This window comes from Acanthisitta chloris, unplaced genomic scaffold (assembly GCF_000695815.1).
Source record: "Acanthisitta chloris isolate BGI_N310 unplaced genomic scaffold, ASM69581v1 scaffold129, whole genome shotgun sequence".
Taxonomy (NCBI): Eukaryota; Metazoa; Chordata; class Aves; order Passeriformes; family Acanthisittidae; genus Acanthisitta; species Acanthisitta chloris.
In genome coordinates, this window is record NW_008692861.1 from 56689 (window position 1) to 76357 (window position 19669).

At 36.5% G+C, this 19669-nt stretch overlaps 1 protein-coding gene across 1 annotated transcript in view; it reads left to right on the top strand.

The window, feature by feature from the left end:
• The first annotated feature begins 570 nt into the window (after positions 1 to 570).
• The window catches only part of LOC103809931 (inactive phospholipase C-like protein 2), a 49282-nt gene continuing 30183 nt past the window's right edge, over positions 571 to 19669 (top strand). Inside the window, 3 exon segments of the mRNA XM_009082805.1 lie at positions 571 to 2605; positions 2608 to 3050; positions 6389 to 6592. Coding sequence (XP_009081053.1) covers positions 616 to 2605; positions 2608 to 3050; positions 6389 to 6592 — 2637 coding nt within the window. The 5' untranslated portion in view covers positions 571 to 615.

Sequence of the window (19669 nt, forward strand, 5' to 3'; positions counted from 1 at the left end):
TCAGAGGAACTACTGCCTTGGCTGTAGTACCTGTTATCTCTGTGAGTAGGATATTACTCATAAAATGAAATTCATATTCATATGTGCAATTATACAGCATTATTTCATTGGCATAAAAAACTTAATTTGTTTTATTTTGTGTTCATAAAAATGTTAAAAAAAAGATTCTGGAAGATTAGTTTATAAGCAAGAACAAATATTAAGGCATACTACTGCCTTGGCTGTAGTACCTGTTATCTCTGTGAGTAGGATATTACTCATAAAATGAAATTCATATTCATATGTGCAATTATACAGCATTATTTCATTGGCATAAAAAACTTAATTTGTTTTATTTTGTGTTCATAAAAATGTTAAAAAAAAGATTCTGGAAGATTAGTTTATAAGCAAGAACAAATATTAAGGCATTGTTAGTATTTTCACTGTGATGATACCAGGAAGAATTTCTATCTTACTGGTCGTCACATAGACCTTACTGAACTGCTTTATGAACTTTCAGCTTTGTTAATGTTTAGTAAAATCATACTGATACATGTTCTGTTTCTTCCTCCCCTTACTTACTAGGATGGTACGAAACAAAAGCGAGAACGGAAAAAGACTGTATCGTTTAGCAGTATGCCAACAGAGAAAAAGATCAGCAGTGCAAGTGACTGTATAAACGCCATGGTTGAAGGCTCTGAGCTCAAAAAGATTCGATCCAACTCCAGGGTGTATCACCGATACTTTCTTCTGGATGCAGATATGCAGTCTCTACGCTGGGAACCTTCAAAAAAGGATTCTGAAAAAGCAAAGATTGATATTAAATCAATCAAAGAAGTAAGAACAGGGAAAAACACAGATATTTTTCGCAGCAATGGAATATATGACCAGATATCAGAAGACTGTGCATTTTCAATTATATATGGAGAAAACTATGAGTCTCTAGATCTTGTTGCCAACTCAGCAGATGTTGCAAATATTTGGGTTACTGGCTTAAGATACCTGATTTCTTATGGAAAACATACTTTAGATATGCTAGGAAGTACTCAAGATAATATGCGGACTTCATGGCTTTCACAGATGTTTAGTGACTCAGATGTTGACAATTTGGGGCATATACCCCTATGTAATGCTGTACAGTTTATAAAAGACTTAAATCCTGGTTTAAAAACTAATAAAATTGAGCTGAAATTTAAGGAGTTGCATAGATCCAGGGAAAAAGCTGGTACTGAAGTAACAAAGGAAGAGTTTATTGAAGTTTTTCATGAGCTTTGTACCAGACCTGAAATCTATTTCCTGTTAGTTCAGTTTTCAAGCAATAAAGAATTTCTAGATACCAAGGACCTCATGATGTTTTTAGAAGCAGAACAGGGTATGGCACAGGTCACAGAAGAAATAAGCCTTGAAATTATTCAAAAATATGAGCCAGCCAAAGAGGGCCAGGAGAAAGGTTGTCTTTCTATAGATGGGTTTACGAATTACCTTACTTCACCAGACTGTCACATATTTGATCCAGAACATAAAAAAGTTTGTCAAGATATGAAACAACCTTTATCTCATTATTTTATAAATTCATCTCATAATACATACTTGATAGAGGATCAGTTTCGTGGGCCTTCTGACATCACAGGTTACATTCGCGCTCTGAAAATGGGTTGTCGAAGTGTTGAACTGGATGTATGGGATGGTCCAGATAATGAGCCCGTGATTTACACAGGACACACAATGACATCACAGATTGTCTTCCGTAGTGTGATTGACATTATTAACAAGTATGCATTTTTTGCTTCAGAATACCCTCTTATTTTGTGTTTAGAAAATCATTGTTCCATTAAGCAGCAGAAAGTGATGGTACAACACATGAAGAAAATTTTGGGGGACAAACTACATACACAGTCTCCAAACATTGAAGAGTCTTATCTTCCATCACCGGAATCACTGAAAGGGAAAATACTAATTAAAGCAAAGAAGCTTTCTGCTAATTGTTCTGGACTAGAGGGAGATGTTACAGATGAAGATGAAGGAGCAGAAATGTCACAGAGAGTGGGGAAAGAGGGGGTAGAACAGCAAAACTCAATGACAGGGAAACGATTTCAGCTCTGCAAAGATCTCTCTGAGCTGGTAAGCATATGTAAATCAGTTCAGTTCAAAGAGTTTCAAGTTTCATTTCAGCTCCAGAAGTACTGGGAAGTGTGCTCTTTTAATGAAGTGCTTGCTAGCAAATATGCCAACGAAAACCCAGGAGACTTTGTAAATTATAACAAACGTTTTCTCGCGAGGGTTTTCCCCAGTCCTATGAGGATTGACTCTAGTAATATGAATCCCCAGGACTTTTGGAAATGTGGTTGTCAGATAGTTGCAATGAACTTTCAAACACCTGGCTTAATGATGGACCTTAACATTGGTTGGTTTCGACAAAATGGAAACTGTGGCTATGTCCTCCGTCCTGCTATCATGAGAGAAGAAGTATCCTTCTTCAGTGCGAATACAAAAGACACCGTGCCTGGAGTTTCGCCTCAGCTGCTTCATATTAAAATCATTAGTGGGCAAAACTTCCCTAAACCCAAAGGATCAGGTGCCAAAGGTGATGTTGTGGATCCTTACGTCTATGTTGAAATTCATGGAATTCTGCTGACTGTGCAGAGCAAAGGACGAAAACTATGCATCAGAACGGAGATAATCCAATTTTTGATGAAAGCTTTGAGTTTCAAATAAATTTGCCAGAACTAGCTATGGTGCGTTTTGTAGTACTGGATGATGATTACATTGGGGACGAGTTTATCGGGCAATACACTATTCCCTTTGAGTGTCTGCAGACTGGTTATCGGCACGTTCCTCTGCAATCTTTAACTGGTGAAATGTTAGCACACGCTTCCTTGTTTGTGCATGTGGCCATTACTAATCGAAGGGGTGGTGGGAAACCTCATAAACGGGGCCTCTCTGTGAGGAAGGGCAAGAAATCAAGGGAATATGCTTCTATGAGAACGTTATGGATTAAAACAATAGATGAAGTGTTCAAGAATGCCCTCCAACCTATCCGGGATGCTACGGATTTGAGAGAAAATATGCAGGTACAGTTTCATAATGAATTTGTTGGTTCTTATGTGTATCTTAGTATATTATGATGCATGTGGATTATATACTTTTAAGAGTCTTGCTGCATTTTGTAAGTTATGCTATTTGAGTCCAATGCTAAACAGCTTTAAAAATGGATTATGATAGAGCAGCCTTTTAGGTGAACTGTCTGCTGAGGTAACTTTCAGTGCACATGCATATTCTGTTGAGTGTGAACTGGAAATAGGACTCCAGTGTTAGAACTCAGCTCTGTTGACTTGTACAATGTCTTTGAAGGAATAGTAGAAATATACTAGAGGACAGTATAGCAATAATTTAGTTTGTAAAAATTCAAGTTAAGTAGAAATGCAGGAGGAAAATACAGCTGATCAAAAAAGGAGACTACTGCTTATACAGACCTTCTTGTACACCCAAGTCTGTTTAGCATAGTCTCACTGAAGTGATGTTTTTTTCTTATTACCAAATAGAAGGCAGTGCTTTCAGAAAGACTCATTTCCTTTCCATGATTCTTGTTAGTAACAATATGTTAGAAACACATGAGTTAGCACTAAGGTAATTGAAGAAGAAATTGTCTTACCTTAAAGGTCACATATCGTAAACACATTGGATTTCAGAAAAAGTACAGGCTGAGGTGCTTGTTTATGTGGAAACCAAGAGATCTCACTTCAAAAAATGCATTATTTGGAGATTCCAATAAAGACTCTAGGTAAATAAACCCTTTTAGACACTAGATTGAAGTTGAGTTGTAAAGTTGTGTCCAGTTTAATAAAGCTTTTAACTATCTGTAAACTTCTGATGGAATACTAGCAATGATCAGTAAAATTAGGCATAGTCATTTCAAATTAAGTGATCTATTAAATCCTATTGCTCTTACGTAATGTTAAGGGGAAACTGATTAAAGAAAATGTCTGAGACTTGATTCTGGATTTTAAAGATATATCAAAGTAGATAAATTTTCTTCATGAATAATCTTATATTAAAGAGATTTTAGTAGCAATACAGTTTTAAAACTAATTTATCTTTGTATGAAAGAAGAAATTAGTACGTCATTATGAAGCTCTCCCATTTAACTTGTCATATAAAATTGCTATACCAAAAGATTATTAAAAAAATACAGGGATGATATTTTGACTCATAAATGTTCCATATTATAGGCTGCATAGAAAGTGAAATTTACCTGTAGTTAACCTATTCAGGGCTAAAATTTGGTCATATAAAGTATACTGTAGTTTAATATATGTTTTAAGGAAGAGCTGAGTTGAGGAAGCAGTGAAAACATACAATTTTGTGCAGCTGCCTTAAACTCTTTACTATGTATGCTGCAGCATTTTCCAGAACTGATATAATTGAAAACAGACTCTACAGTGTGGTTTCTTTGAACATGAGATATTAAAAAGGTATTTTATGTATTTTATTCTGTCAGTTTGAAAGATATGCTATCAACTAAATTTGTCATTATCATCTCTCAAAATGCTATCAAGAAGATACTTTAGGTACCTGAGGGAATATTGTTTTTTCGTAACTTTACTAACAGATTACATCATGTGCACAATTTGATCTCTGCATAACTAAGGTTTTGCAGCTAATAAAAGTATAGAAACCACTCAATTAAAATGAGTATGAACTTCTATGGCACAAAAATAATAATATCCCCGCAAGTCAGATTGTAAAGGTTGATTTGTTTGTTTTAAATATAAGATGGAAGAAAAGACAAAAAGAAAGTGTACAACAGTGAGTTTAATAATTTCTCTCAATCTGTATACAAATAGCCTTTTTTGTCCATTTTGTTTCTACATTACCATGACAAAAGCTATGTCATAACTTCTTGTTACCTATTAATCACTGATAAAAGTATTACATGAGTGATTAAACTGGATGTGCTGTTGCATGCTTAAATTACCTGACAGTATGAGGAATAGTCTCTGGATACAGAGTTTCATGTCCAAAGGCAGGAGTTACAGTAGCAGTATATAGTAGTCCTGTCCTGCCTGCCATTAGTGAATATATACAATTCCCTGCATCCTTGTTAACCTCTCTGTAAAACTTGTTCATAATGGCTTACCCATGATATTTAGCTCAAACAAAATCTGTTTGAATGGACTTCCCAATGTTTGTCTTTTCAACTATGTAATTGTTGTGTCATTAAGGTATAGTCAGTTAATGAAAGTAGTTTCTGTTTCCTGGTCATTTACAATATGCATTTATAGTAGTTGGCTGTGGTAGATGTAATTTAGCACTGACATAATTTTGCCTGAATATGATATATACATTTTGAAGTCTGCATTGGTATTTTGTCTTATAAAGGGGTAGGGCATTTGATTGGTTTACCAATTAAGGTTGGCATTATGTCTTTCTAAGAAATGTGTCCACAAATGAGTCTTACCATGCCAGCAAGATGGAGAGTGGTTTTGATTAAAATGGAAGTGTGTTTCAGATACCCTGCTTGGGTATGACATGAGAGAAGGGAACACTGAGCACATTTGTAACTTAAATATACCATGTTTTTGGTTTTGTTTCCTACAGGAACACAAACTCCAGCCCTGCCATAGATCACCAGCTCCCAGTTGGTACAAAAATCCTAAATTCAATACAGTGCCGACAATATTCCCATCATGGAATTTCAGTGGCTGCTTGGGTCACATTGTATTTCTAATACTGTAAATTTTCTTAGAGTTTAAACATATGGTCCTATGTTCTACCATACTGGATATAAAATATAGCTATAATAAATTTTAGGGAAAGGTACAAAATTGGAATTTATATTAGAGTACCTTAGAAATTCACTTAAGTCTGATTCTGTGATAGGAATACATCGATAGTGGAGTGCTGGGTTTGTGACTCACAGCAAATGGGAGCCAGCAGATCCACAGCACGTCTGGACTGTAGTTCAGGTATGTTTAAAGTTACAAATGGGCTGAATTCCTCCTTCCACTTCACTTTGCTTATTTGGGACATTGAACCTCTAATATTTTGTTTCACTTGATAGCATTTTAAAAACTTACTTGAAATGTCTTAGAATTTTTCAAAATGTATAACCAGTATATTTTAGAATCTGTTTATTTGCATGGTTAATTTTAGTAGTGATAGACAACACACGCACTTGTTCTAAATAGATGGGTATTTTTCTGTGGCACGTATTGAATTCTGTTTGAATTTTTATATTTTTTTGTAAAATATATGTGTAATATTGGTTGCTTGCCAGTTCTTCAGGAAAAAGCTGTGGTAATTCCACATTGTAGCTGCAATATAGCAGTAAGGTATTTTATCCTGAAAGAATGAGACTTTTAAATTTCATATTTAACTGTAAAGGAAACTCTTTCTCTCCTTTTTGCAGAATGCAGTAGTTTCATTCAAAGAATTATGTGGCCTCTCTCCTGTAGCAAATCTTATGCAGTGCATTTTGGCAGTGTCTATGCACTTGGTTGGGCCTGATAATACACCCTTGGTGGTACTGAATCTCAGTGATCAGTATCCGACTATGGAGCTCCAAGGGATTGTTCCAGAGGTCTTGAAAAAGATTGTAACAGCATATGACATGGTGAGTAGTCCTTTGTGCTTCTCTTATATGCTATTTGAAAGCCCTTTTATATATATAATGCACAGTACCATGCCTGTTTTGAAAGGTCATTTTAACCTGTGACTTCCTATTTCGTGCTTCATTACATGTGTTTGAAAGTTATTCCCATGAATGTGCAGCATTTGATAGTGTTTTCATAACGAGTAAAACAGAGAGATTAATATATTGCATGCAAACACATAAGTGTTTGTACACTTGAGGAAGCAAAGTGGTTATAGTCAAGAGGATTTGACATGAAGATGGTGTTATTAATTGACCTCTTTTGCAGTAACTTGTAACTTATTGTTTCTCTATAAACCTCGTACATTAATTTGCTACTTTACAGTTTCCACTTTGTGGACCTTGATTTATTTTGGCTTTGACTCAACATAGAGTACCAAAACATCAGGCACTGCTTTTAGATACTGTAGTTTTATAAGCACCTCAAAGTGTAAATTTCTACACATGCTTTTTTATTTTCCCTTTCTATATCTTTCTTACAGATCTCATTTCCTTAGGCATTTTTACATATGTAAGCAGATGTAGTGTTAACCTCAGCCCTTATACTTCAGTAAATATGTAAATTCTGTCTTTAGAGACTGGAAATTAAATATGTTGCAAGAAGAAAGGAAAGATAAATTAATATGCTGATAAATACTGATTTACATCTGCCTTGCATTAATTTGAAAGATGTAAAAAAGACCCAGATGAGGGTGATTTGAAATATCCTCCTTACTTCCACTGAAGTAATCTGGCACAGACTAATTGATTATTTATAAATTTATTTAAGGTTTTCTTTTGTTTGCTATATAACTTGACAATAAGTAAATGTTTCTAGGATAGTTTTGCATTAATTTTGTGCTCTAGAATGAGAAACCTCACCTAGCAGGGCCAAGTCACTTGCCATTTAAAGGAAGAAAAATGCAGGAAAAGAAATCAGTAGCCCAGTTTCATATATATCTTGTAAACTTCTTTCTAAGGAAAAAGTAGCTTTAGAATAATGGTGTACCAAAGTCCATAAAGCACTAATTGTAAATTAGCAATTTAGGCAGAGTTTATGTAGTTCAATGATGCTGTAAATACAGCATAATTTGATCGGAATGGTAGTGCAGTTACAAGAAGATAGTGTTAGCGTGTAGGATATCACTGTAATTAGGATGCAAAAATCTTGATTGTTGGGCTTACACCTGTAATATATACATAATGAAGTTCTGTCTTCTTGATGGAGGTGTCTCTACATGCAGTTTGTTCTGATTTGATGCTGCTGCTTGTTAGTTATTAAGCTATTCCAGATACTTAAAATTTTTGGTAAGTCTGGAGTAATTTTTTTGTTTGACGGTGACTTAGACGGAGGTGACTTGTGACTCCAGAAATCTTTACAATCTTAAGTTTGGTTTGCTCGTTGTCTCTCACATACGTTTTTCCCCCCACATATTGCAGTGCACAGAGGATCTGAATATTTGTGCAGTTGAAAAATCTATACTTTGCTTTAATTTGTAAGAATAATAGAATTTTATTTAGTGGCAAAAAGCATTTTTCCATCTGGTCTTCCCTGAAAGATAAAAACTCAATTTGAAAAAAAGAGTATGATAGTGCTTCTAGCTCTAAATGATACTGAAAATAAGAAAATTTTAGATTATTTTAATCCAATAAAGCATATAAATTAAAATAATGACATGCATTTCAATTTGTGAAGTTGCGAACTTGCCAGTACTGTGTTCAGTTTGACTAAAGATTTTAAACAGTTAAAATCCATAGGGTGTGCTGGAAAATTAAGTCAGCCATGGGAGCCATATTCCCATGCTCTTATTTCTGAAGGCACGTTGTGAAACAGTTGGAGACATCTGTATCATCCTTTCCTCAAAGAGAGGAAAAGACATGTGAAGCTGTTCAGTTCATATACTGTTACTTGCTATAATGGCAGATGTTTAGAGCCTGATAGTATCATAGATGGTGGGGGGTTTGGTATAAATTAATAAAACGATCCCTCAAAATGGTGCATTTTACCTCAGTTGTTAATTTTGGTTTGGGGATATTTTTGTCATGTTTAATTAACATTTGGGTATAAAGTTCTGCTTAAGAATGAGAATCCTTATCCAGAATTGAAAAAGGACAGATGTACTGTCGAAGTAATGATTGCCTACTTGTCTTATTTTCTGCTGGCTTGGGCCTCAATATAGGTCAAAATTATGTAACTATGTACTTTCAGTGTGTCAAGTACTGTGTGAAATCATGCTGATAACAAAGATCATGTTAAATATTTATTTAACAAACCTTGGTTAGTACCGTAAATGCACAGGCTGTCGTTACCTTGTGTGCCCTCCCAATGTGACACATGTAATGGAATTCTCAGGGTATGGCTGTTTCAGGATCATGGTATTTTAAGCTAATGAAGGGACTCTTATTTGTCAGAAATACTCTCCTTTTAATAAAACTATAGTAAGCATAGAAAACAATATTCAGGCAAGATTTTAATTATTCAGAATTTGTTTGCATTGGGAGTGCTTAAAGGACTCATCTTTGCTGGTAAAGTGAGAATGGATGTGAGACCTTTACAGTGGGACAGTCAGTCCACATTGAAATGATTACAAATGAATGCAGTACTACAGGGACACAGGGAGAGACTATCTTCAGGGTAGCATGGCTGCAGATACTTTTTAAAGAAACAATGAGGCAAATGATAATAAGTTAGTATATCAGTAGATACTTGGGGGTTTTAAACAAATAGCGCATAATGTTTTCTTAAATTGTCTGCATTTGCTGCTGCATTAGGGAGGAGCTCTAAGTGATGAAGGCTAGTACTATTCATGGGTTAAAACCCCACTTTTACCTGTGTTAGAGGAACAGGGATGTCATTTCAGGATATTGAAAATCAAATATAACTAGGAGTTTTTGAGAAAGGCAAAAGGTTACATTGTGTATTTCTCTCTAGCTTCTCCATGCTCCTGAGTATTTTTCACCCTACCATCTTTTCACTGTTTAACAATGTTTTATTTCTCCCTCTTGTTCATGAACTTCAGCTTCCTTTATGTGATACTTCAGCATGCACTCTGTTGGTGTCATCACACCCATCACTGATCAGTGCTGCAGACTGAAGCTTGGAGTTAAGGCAAGTGCCTCTTCCACACCATTGCATGTTTTTTTTTAATGTCTTATAACCTTTAAGATAAACAGTAAGTAAACCTTAAAAAGTTATGCTCTGGCAAGGGAAAAAATTACTTACCTCGCCCTAAGTCTGCAGCATTATTCAGTGATGAGTATAATAGCACTGCAAAGATATGCTAGAGGATCATAAAAATGAAGCCAGATACTGTTGAGAATTTGACTGTCTCTGTCTGGCCTTAGTAGAGTATGAAGTGTCCCATCTGATGAAGATAAGGTTTTCTGAACTTTGCAAGCAGACATTTGCTTCTAAGAGGAAAGCTAAAACAGAACAAGCCAGAGAGCTGTACCTGTGTGAAAGAAGATAAAGTAATGCTGCTACAATATTTAGGGTTAAATGTTACTGAATCCTAATTTGGTAATGCTGCTAGTTCCATTTTTTTTTCTTCAGTTTCTGAGGGTGTTTGTTTTTTTGATGTTGGGGTTATTCCATAATTCAGGATGTCTGCAGACTGCAGTATAGGAGGTCTCTAATTGACTTAAAGGAAATCAAATAAGACGTTGATTTTGTATACACACTCTGGGGATGAACTTGAGAGCAGTTCTGTGTTTACTGATGATGAGGGGTGTGAGGTAATGAAAATGAGAGGTATTAAAATAGAGTGAAGCTATTAAGTTGGAAACCACCATATGATTGGTGTTTAGTAGCTTTGTAGTAAGCTTAAATTGGGTTACCTTAATGTTGGGTCATTTTAGCTGCTGACTCAATAGAGCAGATTGCATGTGCAGTCATGTAGAATTTAACTTCGTGCTATAGAGTTGGAAATATGGGCAATGACATAAACTAAGTATGATAAATCTATATTTGGAACTTGACCATGTCCATCTCATTATGAAGTAGATAGTTTGACACTATACCTTGTAGAGTTACAGACTGGACTGGTATTTGCAGGGTTTATTAAAAGGCTGTTGGATAGGGACTGATTGTCAAGGTTTTGGTAAAATGTTTATAGTCCTCTCATGCTTCAGCTACTGCTCAAAATCTTAAATATTCTTCACCTTTAAAGCTCTTCTTGAAATTAATATAGATGAGTTGCGTGGAGTACTTCTTTATTGGGCATGTTGGATTGAAGCTCATAATTCTGAAGGAAGTAGAATATATCCATTGCCTCTTTCGCTGGGCCTAAGAAAGAGTGATTAGCAGATCTGTTTTGCATTATTCTTAGCCCACAAAATCTGTATTAGTTACTTTGTTGATGTAGGTCCTTGGTATGGTTATTTTGCAAATACAGTAAGAAGGATTGCAGTCGTTGTGCTGTGGCTATGGATGTGTATCTTGAGAGAACATGTAGATCAAGACTTTACTTCTTCATCTTAGCTTACTAATGTTCCAGACTTACTCAGCTGAGAAGCTTTTGTTCCACAAATTGCCCTTGGCGATTGAAAACTTTTGGGGCAGCCAAAAAGTACTGGATCCAGTGCTGGTAATTACCAGTTTGTCTCCTGAAACAGAGTAAGTGTATAGGTTGCTTCAACTCTTGCATAACTCTTATGATCTAAATACTCAGTTTCTGATTGTGTTAGAGGAAGCTGAGTTCAATATGATCACCAATCTCCTGTAGTAGAACCCAGTCTTTGGATCTCTGGTGATTTTAAATCACATGATACCATCTGACTACTGTCTGCTTTGTGCACCAGAAGAAAATCTGGATTTTTCTATCTGGTACTTTTTCTGAGGAATACATTACTGGCATAGACCATGATAGCTGTATTCTGTTTCGCAGTTGGTTCAGAATGTTGTTCTTGAGCCCACGTCTTCTGGAGTCCAACTCCATGGATTGCATTTTAACCCTTAGCATCATCTAGCTTATAAAAAAAAAGAACTTAGGCTTTGCTCAATAGATTGAAAAGCTATTATTCCTTGCTTTTATACTTAAGAGCAAAGCTACATAAAAATGAATAACCTTGTTAAGTAGTCAGGCATCACAGATACTCTGAAGATACCACATGGGGTGCTTGAAGTAAGTATGTACCGCTTATCAAAAAAACACTTGAGGAGGGCAAAAAGGAGGAGGTTCTCATGGAGAGAAGGCAGCATCTTCCAAAAAGCTTAAGTCATGTGCAACTGAGGAAGATTGGATAGATATTTAACCTTGCCATGGAAAATAATAGGATAAAACCAACAGTGAAGAATTTCAAGAATGACCTGCGCAGACTTAAACATAGCAGTAACATATTTTCTGAAAATACCAGACACAGGAAGCCTATCTAAGAGTGTAAGATCACTAGTATATGTACTATATAGTATAAGCGTAAAGGAAAGCCCCAGCTAAAGAGGACTTATGGGAGAATTCATCTCTTAACTTAAATTCTGGTAGAAGATATTACACAGGAAAGGCAAAATAGCTGAGAAAATAATTTATTAGAGCGAGGGGATAATCATTCAAGTGTTCTGAAAGATCTCAAGAATTGATGTATTAAAACTGGTAATTGTTGTGTATCCTCTCACTTAAAACTGGCTATCAAAATTGTTAGTGTGGTGCCAGTGTTTTAAGGGAGTTCCAGGGAAGATGATGAAATTACAGATTAGACAGGCTGACATCTGTACTGTGAAAATGGGTATAAACTGTTTTGGAGTAGAAAATTAGGAGGAAACGTGGAGAGACATGTCATATTGGGGAAGAGTCAATACAGCTTTTATAAAATAAAGGGCTCATTAATCCCTTGGAGTTCTTTGAAGTCAAGAAGTATCTCAGTGCAGATCAATCTGGTCGGATTTTCCGAAGCATTTGACAGAGTCTTTTTCAAATACTCATATTGAAGCGAAGATACCATTAACTTTTAGCCTTTGAAAATTCTTAGATCTTCTATGATAGGTGAAGTAAATGTTGAACTTCACCTGATGTTCCAGCAGGAAAAGAACTGTTAAAGTCAGTTGCTTGTGTTGATTTTTGCATTAGGGTATGTTTTTCCAGTAAGTGGATGAGAGAGAGGAGGTATAGCTCAGACAACTTTGATCAAGCTAAAGTAGCTAAGTACTGTTGAAGATGTATGAATTAACAATGCTCCCAGGTTTGCAAAGTTCATTAAGGTGTGAGGTATGTGGCTGCTTAGACTCTCAACAACTTTCTCAGTCTTAGTGGTAGACTGTTATAATGGGTGTTAAAACAGTAAGTTCCAGAGTTGGCAATATAGATGTGGTATTTAAATTGCGATAACACACAGTTTCACTATTTCCATTATTGCCTCTGGCTTTCTAGAGTGTGCTTACTTTCATTATCAAGTCTCTGTAGAGTAGAACTGTCTTTATTTAGGTAATAAATGGATATACTTCAGATCTAAGGGAAAACATACATCATTAATTGCAATTTAATATTGCAAATAGCCCAGGTAATGGTTTTTGCCATGTTTAATAAATTATAGTAATTGTAGCTCCTGGTTTTTGAGATGAATTGAAATAGTTACTGATTGTGTAGTTGTTAGTGTGTCACAAAAACTGATGGAAAACAAAGTATTGACGGAAAATGTAGTGAATAGCTTGGGCAGTTTCTTCAGAAAGAGTTATGCTGCTTGTTATCAGTTTTTATTTTCCTGTTTTATAACAGGACAATCACAAAGATTGTAATTATGCTTCCAAAAACAGAGCTGCAGTTGATAACCTCAGCTTATGCTGGGCTTTTGAGTCCACAAGGGCAGAAGCAAACATCTAATTTTGGATACTCAGGCTCCAGTGCCAAGCGTTGTAAAGTATGAGCTGTTTTGCATTGATTGAAAAGCTCTGATAATGACAACTTGATGCTTCTGGGAAGTCAAGATTTCTGCATCTTTTGTTCAGAGCATAAATGGTGAAGCTTTTTCTATCCTCTCACTAATCCCATTATGTCTAATGGGTGACTCACAGTATTCATAAGAGCATAAAATAATACGGCTACTTAGCAAGAGGAGTTCATGTAGCTTACTTTGCTGTTTCAAATGTAGTCCAGTGGAATGTTTATGGAAGAGCATAAAAATAGGTCAGATATGTAACAACTTCCCTTAAATGTATTCTGTATTTCCAACAGCAGTTCTCTTTTTTTTCCCAATAAATTCTAAGTCTTCTGTTAGTCTTTTTGACTCCATCTGCGTGGAAAAAAATTGTGGTTATTAGAACTTCTACTGACTAGTTTTAGAAATAACACTACCTTTAAATTTTTTTCACATGGATGATAGATTTTTTGCTTCTTACACAGATACAGGATATTTTTCTTTCATATATATGTTCTTCCTTATTGTCCACTTTTTACATAGTTTTTCAATCTTTCAGCTGTAGTTAAAAATATAATGAAAATCATTTTGCTGTAACAGCCAGAGTATCAGGAAAACGAGTAGAAATGACACTTGGACTTAAAGGAGTTTATTGTCATTAGGTGCATAGTTTAGAAGAGAGTCGGTGATTATTTTATTTACTCTGTCTTCAACTTAGTCTTTCTCAAATACTTTACTCATGAGGAATTAGGAAAGAATAGAATGCTTTTTAATGGAGAACTTGTGGACTGTTTGTTCCTTTGGTAAATTTTCTTGAACTGTGGGAAATCTAATTATTTTTGGGATACTGCAGAATTAAGAACAGGTTATGTCCTATTTTTTCTCAGGCCTACAAGAATTAGTTTTGGTAAGTGGATTTCATCTCTTATGCTCCTGCATTGTATTATGGCATAATCTCAGATCACATCTTTCTGAAGGCAAAAGACCCTTCTCCATGTATGTATTTACTAGAATATAAAGCATTTCAAAAAGAGGTGAGAGAGGAAAGCAAGGCTAAGATAGTTAAACCATGAGTCTGTTCCTATGTTTTTCCCACTTATGGGCATATACTGCCACTGGCATTAGGTACAGCATTACATTTATATCATAATATGCTAGTAAGTTCAAGAAGCACAATGGAAATTTAATATACATTTTTCTTGGAAGAAGGCAGTGGTTTAAAGTCTAAAGAGAAACATAATACAAGCGTGAAATGAAACACAGGAGGCTCTGTCAGAACATCAGGAAACACTTTTTGACGATAAGGGTGACTGAGCATGAGAACAGGTTGCCCAGAGAGGTGGTAGAGTCTTCACTTTAAGAGGTATGCAAAAAGCCATCTGGACATGGCCCTCGGCAGCCAGCCATGCTAGGTGGCCCTGCATGAGCAGGGGATTTGGACCAAATGACCTCCTGAGATCCCTTCAGCCTCAATGAGTCTTTCTGTGCCAAACTTATTTTCATGCATAGTTGAAGAAGTAATTTCTAATTTAGACAATACATTTGCTAAAATTTGTACCACTTCGAAGGAAATCTAGTTTGATGTGAAGAGTCCTCTGTGTGTGCAGAAGTAGCAGTTAGCAGCTTTATTTTCTTAACTTGGCGCTTTAGACTATACTTGGATAGTAGAAAGATCAGTTTTGAATTTCCTGTGCAAAACCTCACCTGATTTTTTCTACAATGAAGTTACTATTGATTGTTGTCTTGAGCCAGAAAACTCGGTTTTATTGATCGGAGATGTCCTCTTTACTAAAATCCTTATTTTTGTAGAATTGTTGAGGTGGGAAGGCACCTCTGGAGATCGTCTTAGTCCAACCCCCTCGCTCTAAGCAGGATCAAATAGAGCGGGTTGCTCAGGACTGTGTCCAGTTGGCTGTTGGATATCAGCAAGGATGGAGACTCCACAGCCTCTTTGGGCAAACTCATCCAGTGTTTGACCACCCAAGATTCCCCACATGCCTTCTGTGCTCCAGACTGAACAGTGCCCCGCCCTCTCAGCCTCTCCTCATACAAAAAATACTCCAGTTCCTTAACTACCTTTGTGGCCTTGCACTGACAGTAAGTCTGTATCTTTCTTGTGCTGGAAAGGCCCAAACTGGAATGAATGTTCCAGATGTGGCCTCACAAGAAGGAGATTGAGAAAACTCAGCGTGGGTTTACAGAGGGGTTTAGCCAACCTGTAGCCTTCTGCAGTGAGGTGACTGGCTTGGCAGAGGAAAGCACTGAATGTTTTTTGGTTTGCTTATTCAAAGTCCACTTCTGTTATTTACAGTGGTGCTGGTTAAAAGTTGGATGTTTCACAATGCTTTCAGTGTTGTGTCCACCCTGTTAGAACAATTCATTTGAATTGTGAGGTTTAATATGAGGTTATAATCTGATTTTTGCAGTCATTTCCTTTCTTATTTGCTATAACATCGTTCTTCTCCAGTGGAAAACAAAAGGCAGCATGTATGGTTTAAAACAACTATTTATGCAGCAGCACAGCAAGCTAACCATGGCAGTTGTCACTGAAGGGACTAAGAACAGTTCTTTTGCATGTTCCAGTGCCACAACAAAGATACTTTCTGGTGCATTGACATTGATGGACTGCTTGGATACAATTTATACATATATTTAATTAGAAATGACTGTATTTTGTTTGAGTTCCTGGTACATATAATGATTCTTCATGTAAAAGTCTGTATATGCTGTCCCTACCAGACTTCCTTTCGTACCACTATTGCCTGGGACAGTGGCAGCAACTTCTGATCCTCTCTGGGTCACACATATCTTTTGAAGTGATGTAGATACTATTAGCAGTTTATGTATTAGCCGTTTGAGTTGCCCTGTGTTTGGTTTCCTTTTTTCTTCCAGTGCTGTTTGTTATTGGTTCTGTTTGTACCATCCTGGACTTAATAAAATGCAAATTACACTTATTACTACTGTTCAGAGCTCTCATCTGGCCACCAGACACTAAAATGTTTTCAGAAACAGTGTAGGTTTTGGTTTCAGAAATATATCTAATATGCTGAGATTTGGATGGAAGTAGAATGTGAGCAGCGTTTTGTGGAGAGCGCCATTTTAATGAAGATTTGGTTTATACCTACTCTAAGTATGGTTTCAGTTTTGCTGTTGGAGTGTAGGTCTAACAGTATTGACAACACATATTCACAGATTTCAAAATGTAAATGTGTGGTGTGCTTTACTTGCTAAAAATAGCATTCATCTGTGGTGTTGCAGTTTTGTCAGTGAAGGTATTTTCTCTCACTGAGTTTCATCATACAGACACAGTTTGTCTTTGGCTGTTTATTTCATTTTAAAATGCAGCTGATGTCTCTCTTGGTGTGCTACCAGCCAGTTCCACATACAGGGGAATGAATATATCCTGGGGGTTTTGATAGATTTCTTTATCCAGGTCTTTCTTAAATGTGGTATTTAAAATATTTAGCACTGAGTTCCCTAATCTGAATGCGTAAACAAGATGTCTTCTACCAGAAGCATCTTCTACCAGAAGACCTATCTTTGTGAGCCTAGTAGAAGTAGGTCTTCACTTGTCCAAATTCAGCTGAAACTCAATGAATGGTCTGAAATACATGCATGTATTTGGAGCTAAAGACCAATTGGCAGCCGGCCACTAGTGGTGTTCCCCAGATCTTAGATTTGGGGCCAGTTCTGTTTAACACCTTAACTGATGATCTGGACATGGGGATTGAGTGCACCTTCAGTAATTTGCAAGCGACACTAAGTTGGATGGGAGTGTTGATCTGCCTGAGGGTAGGAAAGCTCTACAGAGAGACCTGGACTGACATCAGTGGGCTGAGGACAACTGCATGAGGTTCAGTAAGACAAAGTGCCAGATCCTGCACTTGGGACTCAACAACCCCATGCAGTGCTGCAGGCTGGGGGAGGAGGTGTTCTCAGAAAGGGACTTGGGAGCACTGGTGGCCAAGAAGACTTATGGCATCTTGGCCTATATCAAGAATAGTGTTGCCAGCAGGAACAGAGAAGTGATTGTCTCAGCACTGGTGAGACTGTATGTCAAGTTCAGTTTTGGGCCCCTTACTTCAAAAAGGATGTTGCTGGAACTTGTCCCGAGAAGGGCAATGAAGCGGATCAGAAAAGGCCTAGAACACATGTCACATGACGCTGAGGGAACTGGGTTTGTTTAGCCTTGAGAGGAAGAGGCTCTCACGGGTGGCTTCATCACTCTCTACAACTGCCTGAAAGGGGATTGTAGAGAGGTGGGGGATGGTGTCTTCTGCCATGCCTGCAGTGAGAGGACTAGAGGGAATGGTCATATGGTAAGACAGGAGAGATTCAGATTAGATATTAGGAAAAATTTCCTCACTGCTAGGGTGTTCAGGCACTAGAATAGGTTGCCCAGGGAGGTGGTGGAGTCACTATCACTGGAAGTGTTTAAGAGGCATCTGGATCTGGCACTGGAGGATATGGTTTAGGGTTTAGGGGTTACAGCAGAGTGGCAGGTTAATGGTTGGACTCGATGATGTTAAAGGTCTCTTCCAACCTTGATGATTCTGTGATCCTGTGATTCTATGTATACATAGAATAGCACTTACATGCATGCATAGGTCTGCACAGTGTTAGTTCATAACACTTACCTCTTTCATAAAACAACTAAACAGATGTAAAAACCTTTGAAACATAAAAAAATTTCATGAAGGGTCTTCTAGACATGTATAGTTTTAAATTTTCTTTAATTTGATACGAGAGTTCTGTTTTGCTGAGAACTATATTTTTCCAGTATATGACTTTTTTGTTTGTTTGTGGAGACAGTGACACGTATGGTGGTGAATGGTACAGTTAACAATATAGTTCCATCAGTTTGAAGCAACAATAGTGATTTCTAACTATCATCATCATGCTTTTTAAGGCAGTGACAATATATAGTAATACTGAGAGCTCTGGACTAATCATTTAGTGTTTATTTCTAAAACCCCTTAATAATATTTTAAATTTCTTTTCACATCTTGCTTGAGATTTGTCCTTTTGTTAGGTAAAATGCTTGCATGATTTAACAAAGAGAGTTGGATGAATAGATCAAACTGTAGCTTGGCCTCTCCAAATATTTTATGACTTCAGGGCTCATAAAGCAAACCATTCTGCATTTTCCATTGACCAACCAACCAACCAACCCTCCCCCCCAAAAAAAAAGCCAAAAAAAAAGAAAAAAAAATCCAGTGTATAACAACTACCAGATAAGTTCTCTGGTCATACTAAGATTGGGGTGTAGTGGTGGGGTGTGAATTGAAGGGAGAGTTGAAGCAATTCCAGCAAGTGTTGTAAGTTCTGTATTTGAAATATATTTGTTGGTTATTTTGAATCTTGACTTCCAGAAAAAAGCAATGTAGGTTAGAAATGGGAATTGTTATTGTAAAAGACTTGCAAGAAAGCATAGCTTTCTAAACTTTCTAAAATATCTGATCTTTTCTTAGAATAGGCATGGGTAATTTGGAACACATTTTTTAATGATCGGCTGGTAGTTGTTCCCTATTGGTTTTTTGCATTTCTCTTCCCAGTTTTGTCACTGATAATATTCTGAAAGTTGGTTGTGGTTAGTAAATACCTTTTTATTGATTGGCTTGTTCAATATAGACTAGTCTAATATATAGCAAACTCTACTTGGTCTTTCTCCTCAATTTCCATAACTTACTTGCCTTGAGAATTCCATGTCTCATTCTGCTGCAGACATACTGTTTTGAGGCTCCTGCGCCTCATCGTTTTCTGTTTCACTTTTATATCAAGCACACACATACATACCAGTATCATTTGGATTATGCTCATTTTCTGTTTAAATATAACCATTTATACTTAGTTGTTCCATATGCTCTGTCTACCAAAAATCTTTCAGTCTCTGTTAATATCGACATGAGTGTTTTCATGATGTTACAGTTTTGACTTGAACACCATAAAGATTTCATACGTTCAAACACTCCATGAGTCTATGAACAAATAGCTGAATACATACTAAAAGGTGACTGCATGTTGAAGAGCAGTGTACGAATAAAATTATGATGAACTAGTACTATTACTTTATTAATCAAACACAACTAGAAGGTGACACTCATGCACACAGCATACTACTCCATTTTTTTCTTAGTGAAGGGCGTAAGAAAATTGGGGTGTTCGGTAATACTGATTGAATGATAGTGGCAGTCAACCCTTGAATTATTGCTA